Raw genomic sequence first — 26,603 nt, forward strand, 5'->3', positions numbered from 1 at the left:
GCTACCAGCAACCACACATAAAGGGAAAATGGTCTGAAACATGTCTGAAACTCACCTGAGCCCCTCGGGACCCCGTTTGAACATATCCACAAGTTCCAAAACATAACACGGACCTACTTGAGGACTCAAATCACACATAACAAAATTGAAATGATGAATCGCACCACAAATCAAACTTGATGAACTTTTGAACTTTCAACATCCAAAACTCGTGCCGAACCATATCAAATCAACCCGAAAGCACCTTAAATTTTGTAAACAAGTCCTAAATGACATAACCAAGCTATTTCAATCCCCGAAACCACAATTCAAACCTGATACCATCAAAGTCAACTCTCGATCAAACTTATGAACATTCCAAACCTTCAAATTCCCAACTTTCACCAAATAATGCCGAAACCTTCTAGAAATATTCAAATGAAAATTCAGGCATACGCCCAAGTCTAAAATAACTCTGGACCTAACAAAACCATCAAAACTCCAATACGAGGTCAAATACACAAAAGTCAAACTTGGTCAACCCTTCCAACTTAAAGATTCAAACATGAAATTCATTCTTTCAAAATAATTTCGAACCACCTGAAAGCCAAAACCGACAATTCGCACAAGTCATAATACATCATACGGAGCTACTCAAGACTTCAAATAGCTGAAGGGAATGTAAATGCTCAAAACAACCGGTCAGATCGTTACAGTATGCTAAGGCTCACACTTTTTTTCTTTTGGCATGATCTACAAAGATTTTAACTATAACATTGTTGCTTCAAAAGGAACTCTATTCTCAAGATTAAAGGTTGTGAATCTCATTGATTCATATTGTTATAGTTCATGACTCTTATTGTTCTTTGTCAGAATTACTTCCTGCCTTGATAGACTTTGACTCTTATGTCTTCAAATGATCATTGTTGACTCTTCGACAATTGATACAAACACAAATACATAACAATAATCGGAGGATAAAAACATTGAGTCACTCCGATAAGATCCATAAGGTCATTCAAAGTCATTGCTTGCATTGTACTTATATATATGCATCTATTTTCTTACCAAGCCGCGCTATAGTCATCCGAGTACGGCACTTATATGTGCACAATGTTGCAGCTAGTTTTGATATTACCGAGTTCTATTAAGGTCGAGTACGACCGAGTCCTCTTCGGGGTCGGGTACGTTATGATATAACATGATTTGCCCAAAAGCGTGGCTTGATACTATATTATATGGCCCCGTTGAGTGGCTCGATCTTTACAGACATGCATATATATCCATGATTGTGATAGTGTATGTCCTGAGAGGCTTGTTATGAGTTTCAGTTTGACTTCTGTACTCTTCCTTCACATTCCATATTTTATTTATGTGCATTACATGCCTTACATATTCAATACATTTTTCGTACTGACAACCCCTTGATGGGGTGCTGCATTTCATACTCGCAGGTACAGATAGAGATTCAGATTATACCTCATAGTAGGTGCCTTGACTCAGCTGAAGGTTGTCACGCTCCCTTCTTCTGGAGCTTTTTAGTGAGCTGATAGGTATGGTTGTTGTATGTATATACATAGTTGGGTATGTCGATATCCTGTCCCGACCATATGTTGTTGATGTACTCTTTAGAGGCTGGTAGTCTTGTGTGGCTTTGTCGGCCTTCTTAGTGGATCCGTTGTGTTTATATTGTCCTTCTCAGCCTTGTTGTATATATACATATGTTGGGCCTTGTTGCTGGTTATGTCTTTTGATCAAGTAATCAGTCGATAGAGACCTTGTCGGCCCACATACGGTTGAGTATATTACAAGTATCAGGATTGGTACGCTCGGGCCTTAGGGCACCGGGCGCGGGCTACACACCTGAAGGTTGGGGCATGATAGTATCATAATGGGTGACTGACATACTAACCTGCTGAAGACGCTCAAGTTGGCTATGTAGTTCATCTCTCTACGTGAGTGGGATGAACTTCCCCAAGAATAACTAGGAAACCTGAGCACGTGTAAGAGGAGGTGATCCTGTTGGCTTGCCCATATCATACATCTGCCACCACCTCTTGGCTGAACTATGCATGTGGAAGACAGTGAAGTCAAATCCATTGGACTCAACTAATCCCACCTTACACAGAATCTTATGACAACAGTCTAAGAAGTCTTAGACATCCTCAGAAGATGCACCGCTGAAGTGAGGAGGAAACAACTTCTAGAACTTATCCATCATCTTCTATCAAGGACCAAAATCCCATCGGAGTCGTGATGGCACCTAACACTGCTTTTTAGGCAAGCCAACAACAATTATGCGGAAATAAAATTCAACAATGATAAGAATAAGCCTCAAGTAGTGGAATAGCATAAATAAATAAAGTCGTAATGACACCGAGTGCATGAGCTCTTTAGAATACTAAATACAAAGTCTGAATAAAATATAATACTGTCAGGAACACTAAATATTAATTAAAATAGACAAAGGAGGGAACTTCAAGGCCTACGAACAGAACTATAGTGCTACCTCAAAATCACCAAGCAAATTTAGATAAACAGCTCGCTAGCAACCACCGCTATCAGCAACACCTAGATCTGCACACGAAGTGCATAGTGTAGTATGAGTACAACCGAACCCATATACTCAATAAGTAGCAAGCTTAACCTCGGAGAAAGTAGAGGCAAGGTTGGAAAAGTTTGATGCTCGTTTTCAACAGCTAACAACAGCAAAACAATAGAGCAATGGCATGTAAGGAAATGCAGTTTAAATATTGTTGGCTCAACTGTAACACAATAAGAAGAGAAATAGGCATGCTTTTCAGGTATATCTATCAAGGCATCAACTTTTCCACAGAAATCACTTTGATAGGGATTTAACACGATAAAACTGTGACTTCAAGCTCTAAACATCAAGTAGAAACATCAATTACCAGTTACCATAAGGAAAATACAAATCCATGCCTGCATGTCAAGTATACATGCTATATCATCAATCACAATTTAATAATCAAGTATATACAATCTCATCACATTCATAGTGCCTGGCACAAGCACCCCTCGATCATACGCTCAATACTCTCACAGTTCCTGGCACAATGCCCCTGAATCATACTCTCTGCACTCTCATGGTGCCTGGAAAAATACCCATGGATCATCACATACACACACACACACACATATTGCACTATACGGGTGCATGGCATAAGCCCCTCACTAAGCACATATCGTGTGCCTGCACTAATAGGGCCAAAAGTAACATGGGTTATCACCTGACTTCGGAGGGGCGGATCCTAGCCCAAGCGCCGATCGGGTCAAAGTCAACGATCAATATCACTCATCCCAATATGGGGCTGGCTTGAGCATCACCTCACAATCAATACGAATACTCAACCATCAATTTCACTCAGTCCAATATGGAGCCTTGACGCAGGCACCTCCTCACAATCAATATCAACATGGCTCTATGGCCCATGATTAGTCATCAATCTGCTTAAATACCAATATGACAACATCTCACAGTATCATAATCAATATACCGCACAGAATATGCCAACGTGCCATAACTCAGCTCAAACCCGTGTCACACACAAGGACACTAAAACTATCTGAGGTAACATATAAAAAGTGCACAGAGACAGAAACATAACATGCAGATATAATATCATAACTAAAATATGTGACTATGACTAAGGCAAATAGCTCAACATAGGAAAAATAGCCTATCATGTCTCAAATAGATAAGTAGATAAGTTAGACATAATTTTTCGCATGGATAATAGATCGCATAGTCATACAAGTGGAGGAAACACGGTATCAAAGAAGCATGATAGAAAAACAAGGCTTATAACAGCCTAAGGTCTACACTTGAATAACCATGGAGCACGCATATATGCTTGTCACCTTGCATATACGTCATCCCAACATATAACAAGTATCATAGCTAACGAGGAGATACCCTAAATCCAAACTTAGGCAAGATACTTACCTCATCCAGGCTAGTCTTCAACCTCGAATCACGTCAAAATCTCTCTCTAGCCCTCTAATCACACAAATTCATGCCAAACATCATCCAAGAAAGTCAGCAATGCTATAGGAAGCGATCTCAATCCATAAAGCTTTGATCTTTGAAGAAATTCCTAAAAGTCAACAAAAGTCAACTCGAGTCCGCGTGCCCGAAATTCAAAACCAATACCAAAATCCGATGACCCATAACCTGTCGAGTCCAAATATATAATTAGTTTCCAAAATCGAGTCCAAATCGATACTCATATCCCCAAAATACACTCTCTTAAAGTGTAGACAAAACCCCCAGATTTCCTTTCAAAATTCCAAGTTTTAGGTGTAGAAATCTATGGGTACAATATTTAAAACCAAATCCAATTGAAAATCGCTTACCTTCAAGGTAGTGGTGAAATTTCTCTTAAAAATATCCTCTTCTCGAAGTCTAGGGCTCAAAATATGAGACAATGGGCAAAATCCCAAAAAGAGCAATTTAAATACTTTGGCCAGCAGTATATATCGCGATTGCGCACCACAATCGCGATCTCAATTCACAAAAATCCACACAACCTCTGACCCTTCATCACGAACGCAGCCAACACCATGCAAACACGGAGGCCAATAGGCCTCACCACTACGCGAACGCGAGGGTCCATACGCGAACCTCTGCCGACCTCCCTCCTCCCGCACTTTGCGAACGCCAAGCCAATGCGCGAACGCAAAGTCAGTTCCCACATCACTACGTGAACACGATGCATAATTGACCAAAAAAGCCCTATGCAATCGCGAAGCTCCTTTCGTGATCGCGAAGCTCATCAGATGCACCAGAAAATCATAAATGCAAACTCAACAAAAATGGTCTGAAACCACCCCGAATCACACCCGAGCCCACGGGACCCTGTCCAATCATGCCAACAAGTCCAAATACATTATACAAACTTATCCAATGGCTCAAAACATCACAAATAACATCAAAACCAAGAATCAACATTGAGATCATTCTCAAAACTTTCAATATTCCAACTTCGCCTGACTCATCCGAATCACACTAAAACACTCTGGATCACAACCAAACTTTGCACACAAGTTCCAATAAGCTAGGGTTAGTGAAGTCAACTTCCTATCAAACCTATGAACTCTCCAATTCTTCAAATTGCCAACTTTCAACAAATAGAGAAACAACCTTCATGGAATATTCAAATTCAAATCCGAATATATTCCCAAGTCAATAATCACCATACAACCCTATTGAAACCATCAAATCCCTATTCTGAGGTCGTTACTCAAAAGTCAAACCTTAGTCAACTCTTCAAACTTAAAGCTTCCAAATTGAGAATTACTCTTCCAAATCAACTCTGAACCTCTCGGAATTAAAACCAACCATACACGCAAGTCATTATGTATCATATGAAGCTACTCAAAGTCTCAAACTTCCGAACGAAATGCTCAAAGTACTGGTCGGATCGTACATTCTTCCTCGAACATTCTATGGGTCGTTCCAAATATGCCAAATCACTGTATAACTCATCATCCACATACCATGGGTATATCATGTCATCTCAATCCATATGATCCTATTACCCAAACCTGACTGAAGATTCTTTAGTCAACCTTAGTCAATAAACCTTAGAACCAAATTCCAACATTTGGAATTTATTATAAGATCTAATCCTTATATATATACATTGTATCAATCTCGACAAGTTATATCAAACTATAATTATGCTCCCAAGATATAACCACACGATGTATCTCATCACTCATTTGCCCGTAGAAATATACTCTGACCACAATAGATGCTCATTACCAAATCTGGTGCCAGTAATATATCTCATGTTAAATAAGTCCTTGTTCCAACCCTCGCAATACTGCAAATGATAAAAGAAACATGTAGAAACTCATAACCATTGCCAAATTTTGACCTTATTAGTGACATTCATCTTCAAAACATACATTATACAAATTTGATTGCACTGATTCAAGGTCCAATAACCCTGTGTCACCCAACACAAGTTGCTCAACTGACATGCCGCATCATGTACCATCAAGAACCTCATACGACGCGATCAGTGCGCCAACAAGCAACCGCTCGAATATGATTAATAATGGAAAGAGATCCAAAAAGAACTATCCAACAAGTTTAATAATTACAACAATAAGAGCATAATGCTATGAATCCATCCCACAAGAGAAAAACGAAAAACACAACATGAGCGCAAGGAATCGTTTCAAATATAACCCTATCGCGGCGTACAATCCGATCCATACATAATATTACTGCAGCGCGATACCGGACCCATGCATATCAATCCACATGGGAAAATCCATCGAGCCATAATGCTCATACTCACTAAAAACATATGTAAATACATAAAGCACGTAAAGTGCATAACTATGAGGAGACGAATAGCATAATGCGCTATGGAAAAGGATAAGAACGACTACGGTGCAATAACAAATCAACATCTTAAGAGCCATCCCGCTCAAATATCGCCAAAAGGCCAAAAAGAAGAACGACATGCGTGTGAATAATCAAGTAGTGTCACAACCCATCATATCACAAAAAGGTAACACATGATTCAAATCAACGCATGAATAACATCCATTCTCACCAATGACACCCCCATAGGAAATGCTGCTATAATAAGCAAATCCAACCCAATGTAGAATACAAATTCTCGTTAGGCCCACCAATGGGCTTCCAAATCGATTTGGATCAATCCAAGATAGATCAATACCTTTTGAAAGTCCACCTTGACCGTATCCATGACACATACAATCAGTCGTCAAATCCTGAACACACTTCCACAGTCTGCAACTAGTGAAATAGTCTGCCTCTCAGAAATAAAATCTCCAAACTGCGGGAGTAACAGAATCCTTAAACCTAATCTCTAACCCATAAGTGTTACCAAAGGAACCGATCATTGACATAACACATATTCGCCATCAATATGACTTAACAACACCATTCTGCACTCGATCTTGAAGTTTAGCGAGATGGGAATCTTTATATTGACAAACCTTGACCTGTCTAACCAGGGATTATTGTGTCACCATACCTACAAATAACTTGCCCGGCACTGTATGATCAATCTGAACTCCCCGATTGACCAATGCCAGAGTATCCATAACCACAAATTGCTCTTTAGTAGTAAATCAATCTAAGCCACCCATAGAGTTTCTACCCAAGGTGTCTGCCACCACATTCTCCTCACCAGATGATACAAAATAGTAAGATCATAATCTTTAAGTAACGCTAACCATTATTACTGCCTTAGATTTAGATCATTTTGCTTGAGTATGTACTACACACTCTTATGATCAGTGTAGATTTCACATGGCTCACAATAAATATAGTGACGCCAAATCTTTAGCGTAAATACAAATACGACAAGTTCCAAGTCATGTGTCAAATAATTGTTCTCATGGTTCTTTAGGTGTCGAGAAGCATAAACTACTACTTTGCCATTCTTTATCAACACACAACCCAAACTAACTCGAGATGCATCACAATAAATAGTAAAACTGCATGGACTCATATGTAGTGTTAAAATTAGAGTTATAGTCAATGCAATCTTTAATTTCTGAAAACTTTCTTCACACTCATCTGAGTACTGGAATACACCACCTTTCTGAGTCAATCGAGTTGATGGAGCAGCTATATTTGATAAACCCTTGACAAAACTTATGTAATATCTTGCTAATCCTAAGAAACTATGTATCTTTTTAGGAGTGCTAGGACGAGGCCAATCTCGAACTACCTCTATCTTCTTTAGATCAACTTGAATACCATCTCGTAATACCACATGTCCCAAAAAGGTGATTGTGCCTAACCAAAACTCACATTTTGAGAACTTAGCATAAATCTTTCACTCTCTAAGTTCTTGTAGCACAACTCTCAGGTGTGTTGTTCATGTTCTGCCTCACTTCGAGAATATACCAAAATATCATCAATGAATACAATCACAAAATGGTCTAAGAATTGATTAAATACCCTATTCATGAGGTCCATAAATGATGCAGTAGCATTAGTAAGCCCGAAGCACATCACCAAAAATTTGAAATGCCCATATCTAGTCGAAAACGTTGTCTTAGAGATATCCTTGGTCTTGATTCTCAGTTGATGGTAACCCGATCTCAAATCAATTTTTGAAAAGTGAGTAGCACCCTATAGTTGGTCGACTACATTATCCATATGTGGCAACAAATACTTATTCTTGATCATCACCTTAATCAATTGCTTGTAATTAATACACATTCTCATTGTGCCATCTTTCTTATTCACAAATAATACAGGTGCACCCCAAGGCGATGTATTAGACTTGATGAACCCCTTATCAAGTAGCTCTTGTAGTTGAACCTTCAATTCTCTCAACTCAACTGGAGCCATACGATAGGGAGGGATAGATATAGGCTGAGTTCCTGGAGCTAAATCAATATTGAACTCAATTTCTTGTTGGAGGTAGCGCAGGTAAATCTTTTGAAAACACATAAGCAAATTCTCGAACAATTGGAATAGTGTCAATAGTGACATCCTTCGCTTGCATATCATGAATGGTAGCAATAAAATCCAAACACCCATTATTAATCATTCGGTGTGCTTTTACATAAGATATTATCTTTCCCCAAGTCAGAGGAGTTATGACTTTCCATACTAAACATGGTTCTCTAGGAAAATTAAAGCATATAAACTTGGCATGGCAATCAACTGAAGCATAACATGATGCCAACCAATCCATACCCATAATCACCTCAAAATTAGACATCGGCAACAATATTAGATCCATTACAATGTCCCTACCCTAAATAGATATCACACAATCTCTATAGACTCTATCCACAAATATAGTCTTGCCCAATTGGGTCACCACTATATATGGCACACTAAAATACTCAACTCCTTATTCTAACTATTTGGAAAAAGATGGAGATACATATGAATATGTAGAACCATGATCAATAAGAGCATAAGCCCCATGAGAAACAATAGTGATAATACTTGTGACTACTGTATTAGATGTCTCGGCATCGTGTTAGGCCATAGAAAAAATCTCAACGGTCCACCCTCCCCATCAGAAACCTGTTCACCCTATCGAACCTAACCACGAGCACCTTATGGAGCGGCTCTAGTTGGCAGAGTCTAAGACTGTGTAGCTCTAGCAGTTCTTGCGACTGTGTAGTAGCATGGCTAGAACTAGAATTTCCTTTTAGACAATACTTAGTAATATTCCCCTTGTCACCACAAGTAAAACAAGCACATGCAATACCAAAGCAACGACCACTATGGTTCCTACCACAGGTTGAACATCTCGGATGTTGTCAGACTAGAAATAACTATTACCCTTCTTATGTATCTGTTGTTTTCCCTATCTAGATGGATTAGCACTTTAAAAAGAATTCACCACTGACTCAGACTAAGAAGGCCTGAATGACCCACGATTAAAACCACTTTTGCCCCAGATGGAGCACCACTAAACTTGTCCGTGCTACAAGCCCTTCTGCTTTCTCAGTTAGCTCTATCCCTCACTGATGGGACTCATAATGGAGAGTAGTGTTGATAACGTTCAAATCCACTTCTCAAAAGTAAGCAGACAAGGTCGCATGCAATATAATTTACCCAACTATGATTTAGAGTCGAATCACACAAAGAAAAATATGTAGGTGATTAGGCAAGTAAGAGAATTATCGCTTATTATGCTAAGCCAAACACTAATAAAGGTATTGAGAAAATATTATATCTAAATGCAAAATGTAAAGTGACCTAGAAAGCAGGTAAAATGATCAGTAGCTACAAGCATGGATACAACGGGAATTACACTCAAGTAACGATCCAATGTATTTCATGAATAATAATTCTATACTAGCTTCTTACGAATACTAATATGACTTCCTAGTTGAATTATCCCCAAAACAATTAAGAGATTAAGCGCTCCCGAATATGGCTACAAGTAGTTCAATCCTATCCCTAGGTAGAGTCTATAAAGTGAGGTTTAACGCCTCAAGTTCTTATTAATTAATTTTTTCTAACCCCATATTACTTTTCCAATATTAATTCAAAGTTAATGGGCGAGTCCTAGGGTTAGATAATCCCTTTGGAAACATTAAAGAACAAGAATAATTAAAGAAACATTCAACTCACTTCATAATTAATAAAAATCATTCAATTCATAAGCATAACAAGATATTTAAACCAAATTTTAACAATGAATATTCCCATAAACAAGTTTCAAGTATTGAAATAGATACTACACACTTAAATATTCAATACAAAGCAAAGAATTGAAGAAATAAGTAAAAGGTTAAGAATTTCTTATCCAATGACTTCAAATCTTCAATTCCCAAGTGTGTGTGTACGAAACCTAGCTCCAAAGCTTGTATTTTCTAGTCAAGAAGACCAGAGATATGCCAAAGATGTCTTCCAAAGTAGCTGGGTCGAGTATTAAATGGTCTGGAAGCCAAACACATGAAATGCCAAAATTTTCCAGACTTACTGCCAGTTGCGTGAATCATGATCGCGAAAGAGAACATGCGATCGCGATGATCAACACAGAAAAGCATCGCGGTCATGTAATCTACCACATGTTCGCATAAAATAGTTGACTAGCATCTGACCAGGCTTTTCCACATCACGTTCGTGAAAGAGTCCACGCGTTCACGATAGACATCTTACAGAAGGCCCGTGATCGCATCATTCCATCTCGTGATCGCATAGAGCACTTGGCAAGTGGCTGACTAGTTTTCCTTCTTCGCATTCGCAGCACTTCCACCATGCTCATGATGGCTATTCTCCTGAACATCCGTAATCGCATAAATACTCTTCGCGATCGCGCAGAGCATTAACTAACAGCAGTCAATTTGTCTATTTTAACACATTTTGACTTGTTTTCTTCTGTATCGTCTCTAAATCACATAATACCTGAAATATGCCAATAAACCTCAACAAATGCCTTAGTTTCTTAACAAAATTATACAAATATCTAAGTATCAAGAAGAGATAAGTTGGTAAATTACTAACTTATCAAGTGTCAACTACCTCTGAATAGGTACCATCTCGCACATTTCGTAGTACAGGACGATGATAACAAAGCTCAAGTCCATCCACTATGATGCCTAAGATGGAGGGCAATCTTATGAAGGCGGGTCAAGCAGGACCGGAAAGCTTCTAGAATGGCAAGCTTCTGAAGTAGGGGTTCATATGTCACCTTAGGCGAATCCCACATTAGAATAGGAGAGGAAAAAGAGCTTTATAAGGTATGACACAAGTTCACATGGTATGCATACTTTTGGGGCTTGATGTAGCGTAGCCTAAAAAGATAAATTTATGCGGGACTAAGCCCAAAGCTCGGGGTGTCAATGGATATTCGAAAATAGACTAAACCGACCGAATCATACCGAACCGAACCAATTTTTAGGTTTCTTCGAAAGAAACCGTAGGTTTTTATATAAATCTATAACTTCACCAATAATTAGGGTAGGTTTTTTATTTTATGAAAATAAATCGAAAAAATACCGAACCGTACCGAATAAATTTTACATGTAAAAAATATATTTATATAGTAAGTTTAAAAATAATAATGCATTAAATTTTTCTTTGAGCCTTGGAATTATGAAAATTATTACAAGCCAACAAGTAATTAAACTCAAAATACTAATTCCTAAAACCCATTATGCTACTTCTACTTAAACTAAGTTATTTCAAGTATCTTCATTAGCAAGACACAAAGTATTCTAGCGATTATGAGTAGCAAACTACAATGTATTGAACATGTTTCCTTTCATATAATTTAGATTTATCTTTTTGAATATTTAATCTTCTATAGACTTTATTCTTGAGTCCCAACTTGGTTAATATCTTTCCATTCGTGTGATTTATATTTTTTTTGCCTTTGCTTGGTTTCTTTTACGTTGTTGTAGAATAGTTGATGGATCTATACTCTAGTCATTTTTCATTTTCTTAATTCATCACCCTTTAAACAGTAAATATGTTTAGAGAGTTTTGCTAAGTCCTATAAAAGAACATATGTTATTGTATTTTACTTCTACTGGTGAATTTTACATGATATTAAAAAAAATACCAAAAATTAACCGAACCGTACCGATACTGAAGAGAAATTGGCATGATTGGGACGGTTTCGAAAAGTCTAATTTTGGTTATACATAATAGAATAATCGAAAAATTGATATGGTACAAATTTTATAAAATAACCGGCCGAACTGAACCATTGACACCCTTACCCAAAGCGGACAATATTTTCCATGGGCTTGGGTCGTGAAATATATATAATTGTCATGATCCAAGCCCATGGTCTTAATTGTCCGCTTTAAGCCTAGGCTCGCACACATTTGTCTTTCTAAATACGCTAGATCAAGCCCACAAAGCGCGTATACTATCTGAACTTGTGTCATGCCTTATAAAGCTCTTCATTTTCCACTCCCAATCTGATATGGGATTCACCTAAGGTGACATGTGCACCCCTTCTTCAGAAGCTTGTCAATATAAAAGCCTGCCAGTCCTACTTTATTTTCCCTCATTAGCCCGCCCTACATCATGGGCATCACATTCACCCCTCCTTGAGGCTCAGCGTCCTCTCTGAGGTTTTTTACACCATCGTACTGAGAGAGATTTGGCTCTGATACCATATTTGTCATGAACCTATAATGACCCAGCTCATTGTTTTGTATATTTTAGCCTCGTTCCCTTATTTGATGTTCCCCCTATGTATTTGTTTTTTGGGTGAAATGCATGGATGGGTGGGATTGATTTCAGGAATATTTCATGGGCATCACATTAATCCCTCCTTGAGGCTCATCGTCCTCTCTGAGGTTTGTCACAGCATCGTACAGAGGGAGATTTGGCTCTGATACCATATTTGTCATGAACCTATAATGACCCGGCTCATTATTTTGTGTATTTTAGCCTCGTTCCCCTATTTGATGTTCCCCCTGTGTATTTGTTGTTGGGTGAAATGCATGGATGGGTGGGATTGATTTCAGGAAGGTTTTGGAGTATATTGACACTTAGTCTCATTATGGAATCTTAAGTTGTAAGATTTGACCCAAGTTTGACTCTTGAGTAAACAACCTCAGATTCGTATTTTGATTGTTCCAATAGGTTTGTATGGTGATTTTGGACTTAGGCATATGTTTGGATTTGGATTTTGGGTTTCTAGGTTTATTTGGCTCTAATTGTCGAAAGATAGAAATTTGAATGTTTGGAAAGTTCATAAGTTTGATCGGGAGTTGACTTTGAGGCTATCGGGGTCGGATTGTTGTTTCGGGTATTAGAATAGGTCCTTTTTGTAATTTGGGACTTTTGTGCAAAGTTTGGATTCATTCAGGATTTGTTAGGCTTGAATTCGACTCTTGGTTTGAAGTTGGAAGTTTATGAACTTAAGAGATTGATCTTGATCGACGATTCTTGTTTTTAATGTTAATTACGGTGTTTAGAGCCTTTGGATAGGTTTGGGTGATATATTAGGACTTGTTAGTATGATTGGACATGGTCCCGGGGGCTCAGGTGCGTTTCAGATGGGTTTTAGATCAATTTAAGGTTAGTTGGAAGTTTTGCTACTGGTATTTCGCACCTGCAAGGTTTGGTGCACAGATGCGATTCCACAGAAGCTGACAGGTGATCGGAAGTGCGAGCTTGGCTAGAGTCTGGAGAGTATATATATGGAAGAATTGGTGCACCTTCGAGACCGCAGATGCGGAGATTGGATTGCAGAAGTGAAGGCAAGAAGAATTATGGATTTGCGCAGAAGCAGAGGTTTTTCTCACCTGCGGGATCGCAGAAGCGAAATTGAGCTCCGCAGGTGCGAGGGTGCGGGAGTTTGAGTGGACTCACTGATGTGAGATTTTTACCACATAAGCATGGTCACTGAAGTGACAGATTATTCGCAAATGCAAAAAGCATTGGGCAGAATATTATAATCTAGGGTTTGGCTTCATTTTGTCATATTTTGAGATTGGGAGCTCGAATTGGGGAAATGTTTGAGGCAATGTTTACCCACTTGGATTGGGTAAGTGTTCTTAACTTGGGTTTGATTATTATTCTTAATTCTATCCTTGATTTTGGCTTTTGATTAATGAAATCTAAGGGAGAAAATCTAGGGTTTTGTAAGAAAATTTTGGAGAGAATACTCACTTTTTGTAAACCTGTGCAATTCATATAGCTAATCATAGAAGAAACAGCAACGAACAACATATCTACTAAGCACAATCAAAGCATGAGAGATTATACTTGTTCCTTCGGGTGTCATGATCAATACATGTATTGGAGCATCATAACAGCATATAAAGGAATATGCATCAAGTAGCATTCATAAGGGATGCATCAACAATAGCCTACAATGTATATGCATGATAAAGACTCTAACTTCATATCAGAAACGACATAAATCTATGTGTCCACAAGACTTACACCACATTGTCTGTGAGATTTGGTATTTAGTGACTCTAGAGGGATGGATCCACATCCACATTCAATAGAAACGTAAATCCATATGTCCTAATAGATATCTTGATACAGGAACGTGAATCTACACGTCCAAACAAATACCTCAAAATAGGAACGTGAATCCACATGCCTAAACAGATGCCTCAAAATAGGAATGTGATTCCACATGCACAAACAGTCTCAGATGAATAATGAGAACTAGATCTATATGCTAGTATGGTGCATATAAGGAACAATATATGATTATGCAATTTTACCATGTAATACAAGTATATGAAATTCAAAATGTTAAACTAGCATGTGAAGGATGCCTATAGCATTGCTCCAGCATGAGTAAAATGCACAAGTAGTTATACAACATATGAAACATGCAACAAGTAAAGGCATATAACCAATCAAGTCATAAAAAGGCCTAAGGAGCTGCCATGTGCATGAATAAACCATTGCACCCACATATATGCTCGTCACCTTGAATATATGCCACCGCCAAACACGTAGCACATACGTCCACTTTAAGAAAACTCCCTCAAGTCGAGGTTAGCCAGGATACTTGCTTTATGTGAAGTAGGCTTCAACCTTTTAAAATGCCTTTTTATCTACTACCGGTCTTCAAACATTCAAAATCTAGCCAAGAACACTCAACGAGATCAAATAAAGCTACAGGAGTCAACTCTTTTTTTCCATCAATAGGAATCAACTCCAAATGAAAAATTCCAAGCTTTATCAAAATATTAAAAATCAACATGTGGTCAAAATCCAGAGCAAAACTCAGATCCTATTGACTCATAACTTCACGAGTCTAAATATGTAATTAGTTTCTAAATTTGAGTTCAAATCGGTATTCAAAACCCCTAAAATACATTTTCTTAATTTTCAAGTCAAAACCCCTCTTTTTTCTTTTAGATTCCTTGATTTAGAGGTAAACTGATGATAGATCCAAGTAATAATTATATATCTAGGTTAGAATTTCTTACCCAATTGATGTAGATGAAATCTCCTTCAAAAATCTCTCAAATTCATATCTAGTAGCTCCTAAAATGATAAAATAAAGTCTGTGTACAAATTAGGAGTTAACTATGCAAACCCTGAAATTTCAGCAATTGCAACTGGATGCCGAGGGTCCTTGTGATGCGAGCCCCATCATGTCCCCTCCAGGTGGTCGTCTTCCACCTCTCGCAACGCGATCTGGGCTAGACTACACATTTGATGCAGCTGGTTGCTAATTTATCACTTTCAAACATCCTCTGAGTACTCCAAAACTCACCCGAGTAACCGGGGACCTCTATCGCCATATGGACTAGTCCATATACCTTATACGAACTTGTTCAAGTACGCCAAATACATACAAAAATATTATAACTAGAATCAAGGTCCAAACCAAACTATGAACTCTCTTAAGTTCTTCAAGTACTAACTTTAAGAAAATACGTCTGAAATGCACCTGAACCCTTGGCTGCTCAACTGAATATATGTACAAGTCCAAAATTATCATATGGACCTATCGAAACCTTCAAATCACCAATCTGAGTTCGTTTCCCCAAAATATTAATATTGGTCGACTTTTTTTAACTTAAAGCCTCAAGATAGGAACTAAGTGTTGTAAATCACTCCGAACCCTCCCGAGAACTAAACTATCTCTACCCTCAAATCATAAAATACTAAACGAACTTCAGGATATCTCAAATAGGGAATGTGGTTCTAAACCCAAAAAATCGGTTAGGTGGCTACAATGTGACCCAACAATACTTCACGAATTTTAAAATGCTGCAACACGATTATATACAGTCGAAATAGATTTCAGCCTTCGTACGATTGATCGGGGTCGAAACATAATGGATCAAAGAAAGACTTTGTAATATCGATATGGGTTCCGAAGGTGGTGCAAACAAGCTTCGAATTTCGGGTATAGATCAAACACCGAGTTATAAGTCATCCCCTCGATTTTGTTCACAAAATATTGGATCAAAATAACGATCCGCCAAAAAGAAGGATGGATCTGGCCTAGGGTTATTAGGTATTTACGACAAAAATCTATGATAATAGGGTCGAGGGGACCTAACGTGAAAGGATAAGTATACACACTTAAAAACCCCCTCACGTGAGTAGTAATATCCTCTTCGGGAGATGGCACTACCACTTCTTTGTTCCCCCAGTTACAATCTTTTTTTATTTGCTCGATATGCCTCCGGGTTATCGAACAAATATATCTCGATAAGGGCTCACATCGGCCAGGAACCGGCGAACCTTTATCGAGTTTGAAATCGGAGGTAAGAACACACGCCACCAGAACGCACTCCTCAGGTCGTGGATCCACCGGTGTCTTGTCGGCGGCAGATTGGGAAGAAGAAGCTTTTTCTTTTTGGGGGACGGTTTTTGATGTCTTCACCATTTTTGGATTTAAAGAAGGTGACAAAGATTTGGTGGTTTAGAAGAAGAATTTTGCAGAAAAGAGTGAAAGATCAGCGAATAAACGCAGAAGAGATGAAAAAGAACTTGAAAAATTTTCTAAAGATTGAAGAAGTAAAAGTGATGAATGGTAGACGGAAAGGCTATTTATAGATTGAAACAATGACGGTTCAATATCAGCGGTGGCCGACCACCGTCTGACATGCATTAAATGCCTTGAAAAACTAAATCGACGGGACAGCTATCACGTGCGTCATGATCGAGCCCAATGTGAACGTCAGCTTATAATCCAATCGCGCCATTGAGAAATCATATCGTTTCTCATCACATCCTTCCCGAGAAACGAGGAAAATATTTGTATACGGTCGAAATAGATTTCGGCCTTCGTACGACTAATCGGGGTCGAAAAATAATGGATCTAAGAAAGACTTTGTAATATCGAGATGGGTTCCGAAGGTGGTACAAACAAGCTTTGGATTTCGGGTATAGATCAAACACCGAGTTATAAGTCATTATCGAGCTCGGGTCTGAATCGAACTATGATGAGATGATTTCGAACTTAAGGGGCAGAGGTCAACCGGGATCGAGTCCGAATCATCACCTGATCCCGAGTCCATATCGAGTTCTAGAAGCAATACCAACCAACACCGAGGCCGATCGAGCTCGAGCTCACAGACAAGAGTCGTTGCAAACACACTAAGGGAGAGAATCTCGGCGAAAATTAGGGAAAAGCTGATTTATCATAGGTTTTCCACTATGTATTTTTAATTATATCTAAAGTAGGATCCTCCACTATAAAGAGGATGGCTACATTTCTGTATAGGGCAGTATTTTGGCTAACATTGTAATTCAAGCACCATATTCTCCTATATTCAAGAATTATTCTTTTAAGCTTCATAAATTGATTCATCTTACTTAGTCCTAAAAATCATCTTCTTTACAACCTTGTTTATTTTGCATTCTTTGCAATCCATATTTGATATGTCTATTTTTCTTTATGATTTGTATTAATCTATATCACATATCCTTAGAACTACGTACAAATTCAACTCCATTCATTTTTCGGGTAAACAGTTTGGCGCCCACCGTAGGGCTAAGGATAATAGTGGTTATTTGATACGAATCTGCAAAAATACATCGTTTTGCGCTTGTTTCCGAAAGTATCTCGGATTTCGGATTAGCAACGACTAACTAACAATCAAATGGCCTTACCTATCGACAACGAAGCTGGTCTTCAAGATGAGAACAACAACTTGACACCCAGTACCGAAAGACCACTTGTCAACGCCGTTGGAGCTCGGATCGGAGTGCCGATAGATATCAATTTGCATGTGGCCATTGAGGCAAACATACATTCTGAACCTGAAAATAGCATTCATGGTGGCACTCGGTCTGCTACTCGAAACACCCATAACATTGAGGAAAACGGTGTCAGCTTGCATATGATTTTTGAAATGTTGCAAGCCCAACAGGTAGCGATAGCTCAGTTGCAGAGCCAAACCCAGCTACCAAGCAGGCCGGATCCCAGTCTACCCCGAGAAATTACCCACAGAACGGAGCCAGCCATAGTGAGGTCAAATGAGCAGGAATCGGGGACTACTCCCGAAATCGCTAAAATACTTGAGGAGCTCACAAAGCGAGTCGAAGCCAACGATAAAAAAGTAGAAACATATAATTCCAGGGTCGATCAGATCCCGGGGGCTCCACCAATGATAAAAGGGTTGGATTCCAAAAAATTCGTGCAAAAGCCTTTCCCCTCGAGCACAGCCCCAAAACCAATCCCCAAAAAATTCCGTATGCCCGAAATTCCCAAATATAACGGAATGACCGATCCCAACGAACAAGTCACCTCTTACACGTGCGCCATCAAGGGTAATGATTTGGAGAACGATGAAATCGAATCTGTGTTGTTGAAAAACTTCAGAGAGACCCTCTCAAAGGGAGCAATGATTTGGTATCACAACCTACCACCGACTTCGATCGACTCATTTGCCATGTTAGAAGATTCTTTCTTAAAGGCACACGCCGGGGCCATAAAGCTCGCAACAAGGAAATCAAACTTTTTCAAGGTAAGACAAAAGGATAAATAGATGCTAAGGGATTTCGTATATCGTTTTCAAATGGAACGTATGGATCTTCCACCAGTCACAGACGATTGGGCTGTTCAAGCTTTCACTCAAAGTTTGAACGAATGAAATTCGACGGCATCCCGACGACTGAAGCATAACTTGATCGAGTATCCAGCTAACACTTGGGCCGATGTGCACAATCGATACCAATCAAAAATTAGAGTCGAAGATGATCAGTTGGGGGCTGAACCCGTTGTTCGAAAGGATATCAATTGAGAACAAGGTCCGATCAGGGATCGATATCGACCGTATAACAGAAACCACATAATCAATGAATCGAGATGTAACCCCGAACAAATCAACAAAAGAAGTGATCGAGGTCAAGGGCCTCGGGGACTGATGAATAGAAGTGGGTTCGACAGGCCTACCGAATCTAAGGAAGTGCCTCGGTTATCGGAGTATGACTTCAGTATTGATGCTTCTGCCATCGTGTCGTCTATCGGACGCATCAAAGATACTAAATGGCCTCGACCCATGCAGATCGATCCTGTCGAGAGAAATCCCAATCAAATGTGTGAATATAATGGCACCCATGGCCACAGAACGTAAGATTGCAGGCATCTAAGAGAGGAGGTAGCCCGGTTATTCAATAAAGGGCATCTTCGAGAATATTTAAGCAACAGGGCGAAGAACCATTTCAAAAACAGGGATTTCTGCAAGCAAAATGAACAAGAAGAACCACAGCACGTCATTCACATGATCATCGGCGGCGTCGATACCCCTCAAGGACCGGTTCTTAAACGCACTAAGACATCGATTGTGAGAGAAAAGCGATCTCGAACTCAGGATTACGCACCCATAGGATCTTTGTCCTTCAATGATGAAGATGCAGAAGGAGTCATACAACCTCATAACAATGCATTGGTAATGTCTGTACTTATGAATAAAACTAAAGTTAAGCATGTGTTAATTGATCTAGGGAGCTCGGCCAACATCATTAGATTGAAGGTCGTACAACAACTCGATCTACAGGACCAGATCGTACCCGCGACCCTGGTCCTAAACGGATTCAATATGGCATGTGAAACCACCAAAGGCGAGATAATTCTGCCAATAAACGTGGCCGGGACCATCCAGGAAATGAAGTTCCACGTAATAGAAGGCGACATGAGGTACAATGCCCTTTTTGGAAGGCCATGGATCCACAACATGAGAGTTGTACCTTCGACCCTACACTAGGTTCTTAAATTCCCAACATCGAGGGGGGTCATAATAGTGTACGGAGAGCAACCGGCCGCAAGAGAAATGTTTGCCGTTGAGGAAGCGAATCTGATATCTTCGCCTTCGCCAATAAAGGGATCGAGCTCAAAAGGGGAACAAGATGCCAAATAGCAATCACAGACACCAGCTTTAACCCAACCAGAAAATCAGAAGATCGATGAAGATGATGATCATAGGATTCCTCGATCCTTCATGCTTCCCGATGATTCCGACGCTACCCAATCAACGATCGAAGAATTGGAGCAAGTCATATTAATCGAGCGTTTGCCCGAACGAAAGGTATACCTGGGAACGGGATTAACCCCCAAACTCAGGAACAGACTTATTTAATTTCTTATCGATAACATGGATTGTTTTGCTTGGTCCCATTTAGATATAACAGGAATCCCACCAGATATAATGACACATCGGCTAAGCTTGGACCCTAGGTTCAGACCGGTGAAGCAAAAGAGAAGACCCCAGTCCGAGGTAAAGCACGCATTCATAAAGGACGAGGTAACCAAACTTCTCAAAATAGGGTCCATTCGGGAGGTGAAATATCCTGAATGGTTAGCCAATGTAGTTGTAGTGCCTAAAAAGGGAACAAACGTAAAATGTGTGTAGATTATAAGGATTTGAACAAAGCATGCCCCAAAGATTCTTTTCCGCTGCCCAACATCGATCGCATGATTGATGCCACGGCCAGACATGAGATCCTTACTTTTCTCGATGCCTATTCCGGGTATAATCAAATCCAAATGAACCCGGAAGACCAGGAAAAGACTTCATTTGTCGCCAAGTATGGAACATATTGTTATAATGTGATGCCCTTCGGGGTAAAAAATGCAGGAGCTACTTACCAACGCCTAGTAAATAAAATGTTTGAGGATCAAATAGGTAAATCAATGGATGTTTATATTGATGACATGCTAGTTAAGTCCCTGCGCGCAGAGGACCATTTAACCCATTTGTAGGAAACATTCAATATTTTAAGGAAATACAACATAAAGTTCAACCCCGAGAAGTGTGCTTTCGGGGTCGGGTCGGGCAAGTTCTTCGGCTTCATGGTGTCAAATCGGGGGATCAAGATTAACCCCGATAAAATCAAGGCCATCGAAGATATCGCCATCATGGACAGCATAAAGGTCGTATAGAGGCTAACGGGACAGATTGCAGCCTTAGGCCGATTCATTTCAAGGTTGTCAGATCGAAGTCACCAATTTTTCTCTCTCCTCAAAAAGAAGAACGATTTAGCTTCAACCCCGAAATGCCAACAGGCATTAGAGGAATTAAAACGATATCTATCGAGCCCGCCACTGCTTCATACTCTAAAAATAGACAAAAAACTTTGCTTGTACTTGGCAGTATCGGAAATCGCGGTGAGCGGTGTCCTAGTTCGAGAAGAGCAAGGTACGTAATTTCCCGTTTATTATATAAGTCGAACCTTAGGAGAAGCAGAAACTAGATATCCGCACCTAGAAAAATTGGCACTTGCACTGATAAGCGCCTCTAGAAAGTTAAGGCCGTACTTTCAATGTCACCCCATATGCGCATTAACTACTTACCCGCTTCGTAATATTTTGCACAAGCCCGAACTATCAGGCCGATTGGCCAAATAGGCCGTCGAACTCAGCGGGTAGGATATCGAGTATCAACCCCGTACGGCCGTCAAGTCTCAAATTTTAGCAGACTTCGTGGCCGATTTCACGCCGACCCTCGTACCCGAAATCGAAAAAGAACTCTTATTGAAGTCGGGTGAGTCATCGGGGGTATGGACCCTTTTTACGGACGGGGCTTCGAACGTGAAGGGGTACGGGCTAGGCATCATTTTAAAGCCACCCACGGGTAACACTATTAGGCAATCTATCAAAACTACTAGTTTGACTAACAACGAGGCCGAGTATGAGGCCATGATTGCAGGTCTTGAGCTAGCTAAAAGCTTGGGAGCAGAAGTCATTGAAGCCAAGTGTGACTCTTTGCTGGTGGTAAATCAAGTAAACAAAACCTTCGAAGTTCGGGAAGATAGAATGCAAAGGTATTTGGACAAACTGCAGGTCACTTTGTACCATTTCAAAGAATGGACTTTACAGCATATTCCACGAGAGCAGAACAGTGAGGCTGATGCACTTTCAAATTTGGGATCACCGGTCGAGGAAGGCAAAATAAGCTCGGGGACTGTCGTTCAACTCTCGAGATCTGTAATCGAAGAAGGTCATGCCGAGATAAATTCTATGAGCCTAACCGGGGATTAGAGGAATAAGTATATTGAATACTTAAAGAATGGAAAGCTCCCACTGGACCCTAAATATTCGAGGGCCCTACGAACCAAATATGCTTGATTCACATTAACTGCAGATGGAACGCTATACCAAAGGACATTCGATGGACCATTGGCAGTATCCTTAGGTCCAGGAGACACCGATTACATCCTACGTTAGGTGCACAAGGGCACTTGTGGAAATAACTCCGGTGCCAATTCATTAGTCCGAAAAATAATCATGGCAGGGTATTATTGGATCGATATGGGCAAAGGTGCAAAGGAGTTTGTTCGAAAATGTGACAAATGTCAAAGGTTTGCACCAATGATCCATCAGCCCGGAGAGCAACTTCACTCAGTCCTATCCCCATGGCCATTCATGAAATGGGGAATGGATATCGTCGGCCCGCTGCCATCGGCCCCAGGTAAAGCTAAATTCATTTTATTTATGACTGACTATTTCTCTAAATGGGTTGAAGCACAGGCATTCGTGAAAGTAAGAGAGAAAGAGGTTATAGAATTTATTTGGGATCATATCGTATGTCAATTTGGGATACCCGCCGAAATAGTGTGTGATAATGGGAAATAGTTTGTCTGCAGCAAAGTGACGAAATTCTTCTAAGACCGTATCACCCCAGTGGGAACGGACAGGCCGAATCAACGAACAAAACTATCATTCAAAACCTAAAGAAAAGGTTGAACGACGCTAAAGGAAAATGGCCAGAAATCCTACCCGAAGTCCTTTGGGCATATCGAACAACATCAAAATCTAGTACGGGGGCAACCTCGTTCTCCTTAGTATATGGCTCCGAAGCCTTGATTCATGTCAAAATCGGGGAACCCAGTGCCAGGTTTCGATATATAATAGAAGAGTCAAATAACGAGGCTATGAACATTAGCCTTGAATTATTGGATGAAAAATGAGAAGCTGCTCTCGTCCAATTGGCCGCCCAAAAGCAGCGAATCAAAAGATACTATAATCGAAGAACCAAGCTTTGCAATTTTAAACTCGGGGACTTAGTGCTAAGGAAAGTCACCCTCATTACCGATATCCAAACGAAGGAAAACTAGGACCGAACTGGGAATGAGCGTATCAAGTTCTCGAAAACGTCGGAAAAGGATCATACAAGCTCGGTATTGTAAACGGCAAACAACTATCAAGCAATTGGAATGTGTCGCACCTAAAATGATACTACTGCTAAGGTACGACCCTCCCATATTCGTTTACATTTCGAAACTAACCCCTACAGGAGTCCGATCAGGAGCTAGGATGGATCCTTCAATACGAAGCCCTAGGTCTGGAAGCACGCTTTGCACTCTTTTTCCCTTAGACCGGTTTTATCCCAAATAGGTTTTTCGGCAAGGTTTTTAATGAGGCAACCAATGATCGTGCTAAACTTAGAAACAATTCGACAGTATCCGAGGCCTCTTTACAATCGACCTCAAATACTGGGGGGCATTAGCCCTCAAATATATCAAGTTCTGATGCAAGAAAGTTATTTCGTAACAACAGGGTTCCAATAGGAAAAGTTGTAAGAGCTAAATGATCAAAACGAACCATGCTCACGTAGTTGGCCCGAGCCCTGACGCAAAACATGAACACATGTATAATGACTTGCAAAGAAAGTTCTCTTCTTTACTGATATTTTATATCCAAGAAAAATTCCTCTATTTCGAGATTTATTATGCAAACAGGATTTAGATAAATCTTCGACTCCGAGCAGGCACTCACTCAACTAATAAGCCTATGGGCTACTCTTATTCTGAGTTAGAGCAAGCACTCACTCGACCATTATGCCTACGGGCTACATTACTTCGAGTTCAAATCATTCACTCGACCATTACGCCTACGGGATATATTACTTCGAGTTCAAATCATTCACTCGACCATTAAGCCTACAGGCTACATTACTTCGTGTTCGAATCATTCGCTCGACCATTAAGCCTACGGGCTACATTTCTTCGAGTTCGAAAAAATTCACTCGACCATTATGCCTACGGGCTACATTACTTCGAGTTTGACTCATTCACTCGACCACTAAGCCAACGGGCTATATTACTTCGAGTTTGAAACATTCACTCGACTACTAAGCATACAAGCTATATAACTTCGAGTTAGAAATATTCACTCGACTAATAAGCCTACGGGCTACTTTTATTTCAAGTTCGAGCAAGCACTCACTCGACCATTACACCTACGGGCCATATTACTTCGAGCTCGAAACAGTCACTCGACCATTACGCCTACGGGCTATATTACTTCGAGTTCGAAATAGTCACTCGTATATTACACCTACGAGTTGTATTACGTCAAATTCGAATCACTCAACTCGACTACTAAGCCTATGAGCTACCTTATTTCAAGTTTGAGTAAGCGCTTACTCGGTTATAAAGGCTACGAAGTCCAAATTCGATCAAATTGCCTAAATCTTTGTGAAAACATTCATAAGGCATGAATAAAATCTTCACAAGGCAGGAAACAAAACAGAAGCAAGTCGGCAAAAGAAAAAGATATTTTTATATGTACAAGATTGTTTACATGATTGATTACAACATAGAAACTAAGGGCTAAGTTTCTTGGTTATCTCCGGGGGAGGTCTCTTATCGATCGGGCTCCTCCTCCTCCCCCCATTCTCAGACCCGCTCTTACTCCCATCATCGTCATCATTATCATTATCGTCATCATCGGAAACCAAGGCTTCAGCATCGGCTTTAAGTTCTTTAGCCCTTTTTATCTCTTCAGCGAGATCAAAACCTCGAGCATGGATCTCCTCGAGGGTCTCCCTCCGAGATCGGCACTTAGCAAATTCAGCGACCCAATGTGCTCGAATATCAGCGGTCTCGGCTGCCTCTATTGCTTGGACCTGGGCAGCTTCAGCATCGGCCCGATAGATGGCCACGAGTGCATCCGCATCAGCCTCTGCCTTTTCGGCGTTAGATTCGGCCTTAGCAAGTTCAGAGGCCAACCGAGCCTCGAGCTCCTCTATTCTTCTTGCTTGAACCGAGCTTTTCTCCTTCATACTTTGAAGTTGGTTTTCGGCCGATGATAATTGGGCTCTAGCAGCTTCTTTCTTTGCAGCAAAGTGATCCATACCTTCTTTCCACTTCAAAGACTCCGCTTTTATCTCATCGACCTCCTCACGGAGTTTCTCGATCATCTCAATTTTCTGCTGCAGCTGTGAGACCGAAAAATTAGCCATCGTTCCGGTATCGAGCCCATAGGCTTTTAAAAGTATCATTACCTGCTCGGACAGATCGGTCTGATCTTGGTAAGCCTTGGCCAACTCAGCTCGGAGGTCTTTTATTTCCTCTCCCATTTGCCCTAAGAGGAGCTTAAGGGAGTTCCTCTCCTCCGTTACCCGTTGAAGGTCAGCCTCATATCGATGCAGCTCGGTTCAGGACCGAGAACATGCTTCTCGATGAACTGCTGCGGCCTGCAAAGAAAGAAGAAACGAAGTTAGAAAAGAAAAGCAAACATAAAGGTAATGCCATATAATTTAAGGCTTACCTGATTCAAAGCCTGCTGCACTCCGTGAAAAAGATCTGATGCGTCACTTGTACCGGTAGCGTCCTCGACACCGGTAAACAGGTCACGAATGGGATCCTCTCCATCATGAGGCCTTTCTAATTTGAGGGCCCCCAAAGCTTGGGCTTCTCGAATCGCCCCTGCGAAAAAAGCAGGGAAGGTGGGTGAGTCTTCGATTGCTACTGCCCCAAGTGAATCACTTGGAGCATTCTCTTCGTTCGAAGAGATTCGGGGAGAGCCCCTTTAGACATATCCCTCATCCGTTGGCTTCGATGGGAAGCATCTTCGATCTCTAACAACTCGGGGACTCTGCTCGAATCTTTCTCTGATATATCCTCAGTTCGAGGTGGAGCCTTATGAACCACCATCGATCCAGTTGCCTGTGGAACGTCGATGGTCTTCTTCGTTCGGGCCGCCAGCTTGGACCCATAATTTTCTTCTTCTTCTTCTTCTTCTTCATCCCTCAGACGCAGAACTGATTCTACGGTCAAAGGAATGATATTCTTGTTCGGCTTACGAGCCGTCCTCTTCTTTTGTTTTTGATCTTTGAGGACGGGGGCTCTTTTCCTCTTATTATCTTTCACCGGCTTTGGGACAGAGGCCGAAGCCTCATCCTCGACGGACGAAGGCCTCAAAACCATATCTTTGCCCACACCTACATACGGGAAA

At 40.4% G+C, this 26,603-nt stretch overlaps 1 protein-coding gene across 1 annotated transcript; it reads right to left on the bottom strand.

The window, feature by feature from the left end:
- Nucleotides 1–1,963: 1,963 nt before the first annotated feature.
- Nucleotides 1,964–25,566, bottom strand: LOC138907695 (uncharacterized). Its single transcript, XM_070198300.1, has 2 exons — nt 25,273–25,566; nt 1,964–2,098 (listed from the first exon to the last, which is right to left on the bottom strand). Exons 1-2 carry the CDS (start codon nt 25,564–25,566, stop codon nt 1,964–1,966), a joined length of 429 nt encoding a protein of 142 aa, XP_070054401.1.
- Between the last annotated feature and the right edge of the window lie 1,037 nt (nt 25,567–26,603).

Source organism: Nicotiana tomentosiformis, chromosome 3 (assembly GCF_000390325.3).
Source record: "Nicotiana tomentosiformis chromosome 3, ASM39032v3, whole genome shotgun sequence".
NCBI classification, from domain to species: domain Eukaryota; kingdom Viridiplantae; phylum Streptophyta; class Magnoliopsida; order Solanales; family Solanaceae; genus Nicotiana; species Nicotiana tomentosiformis.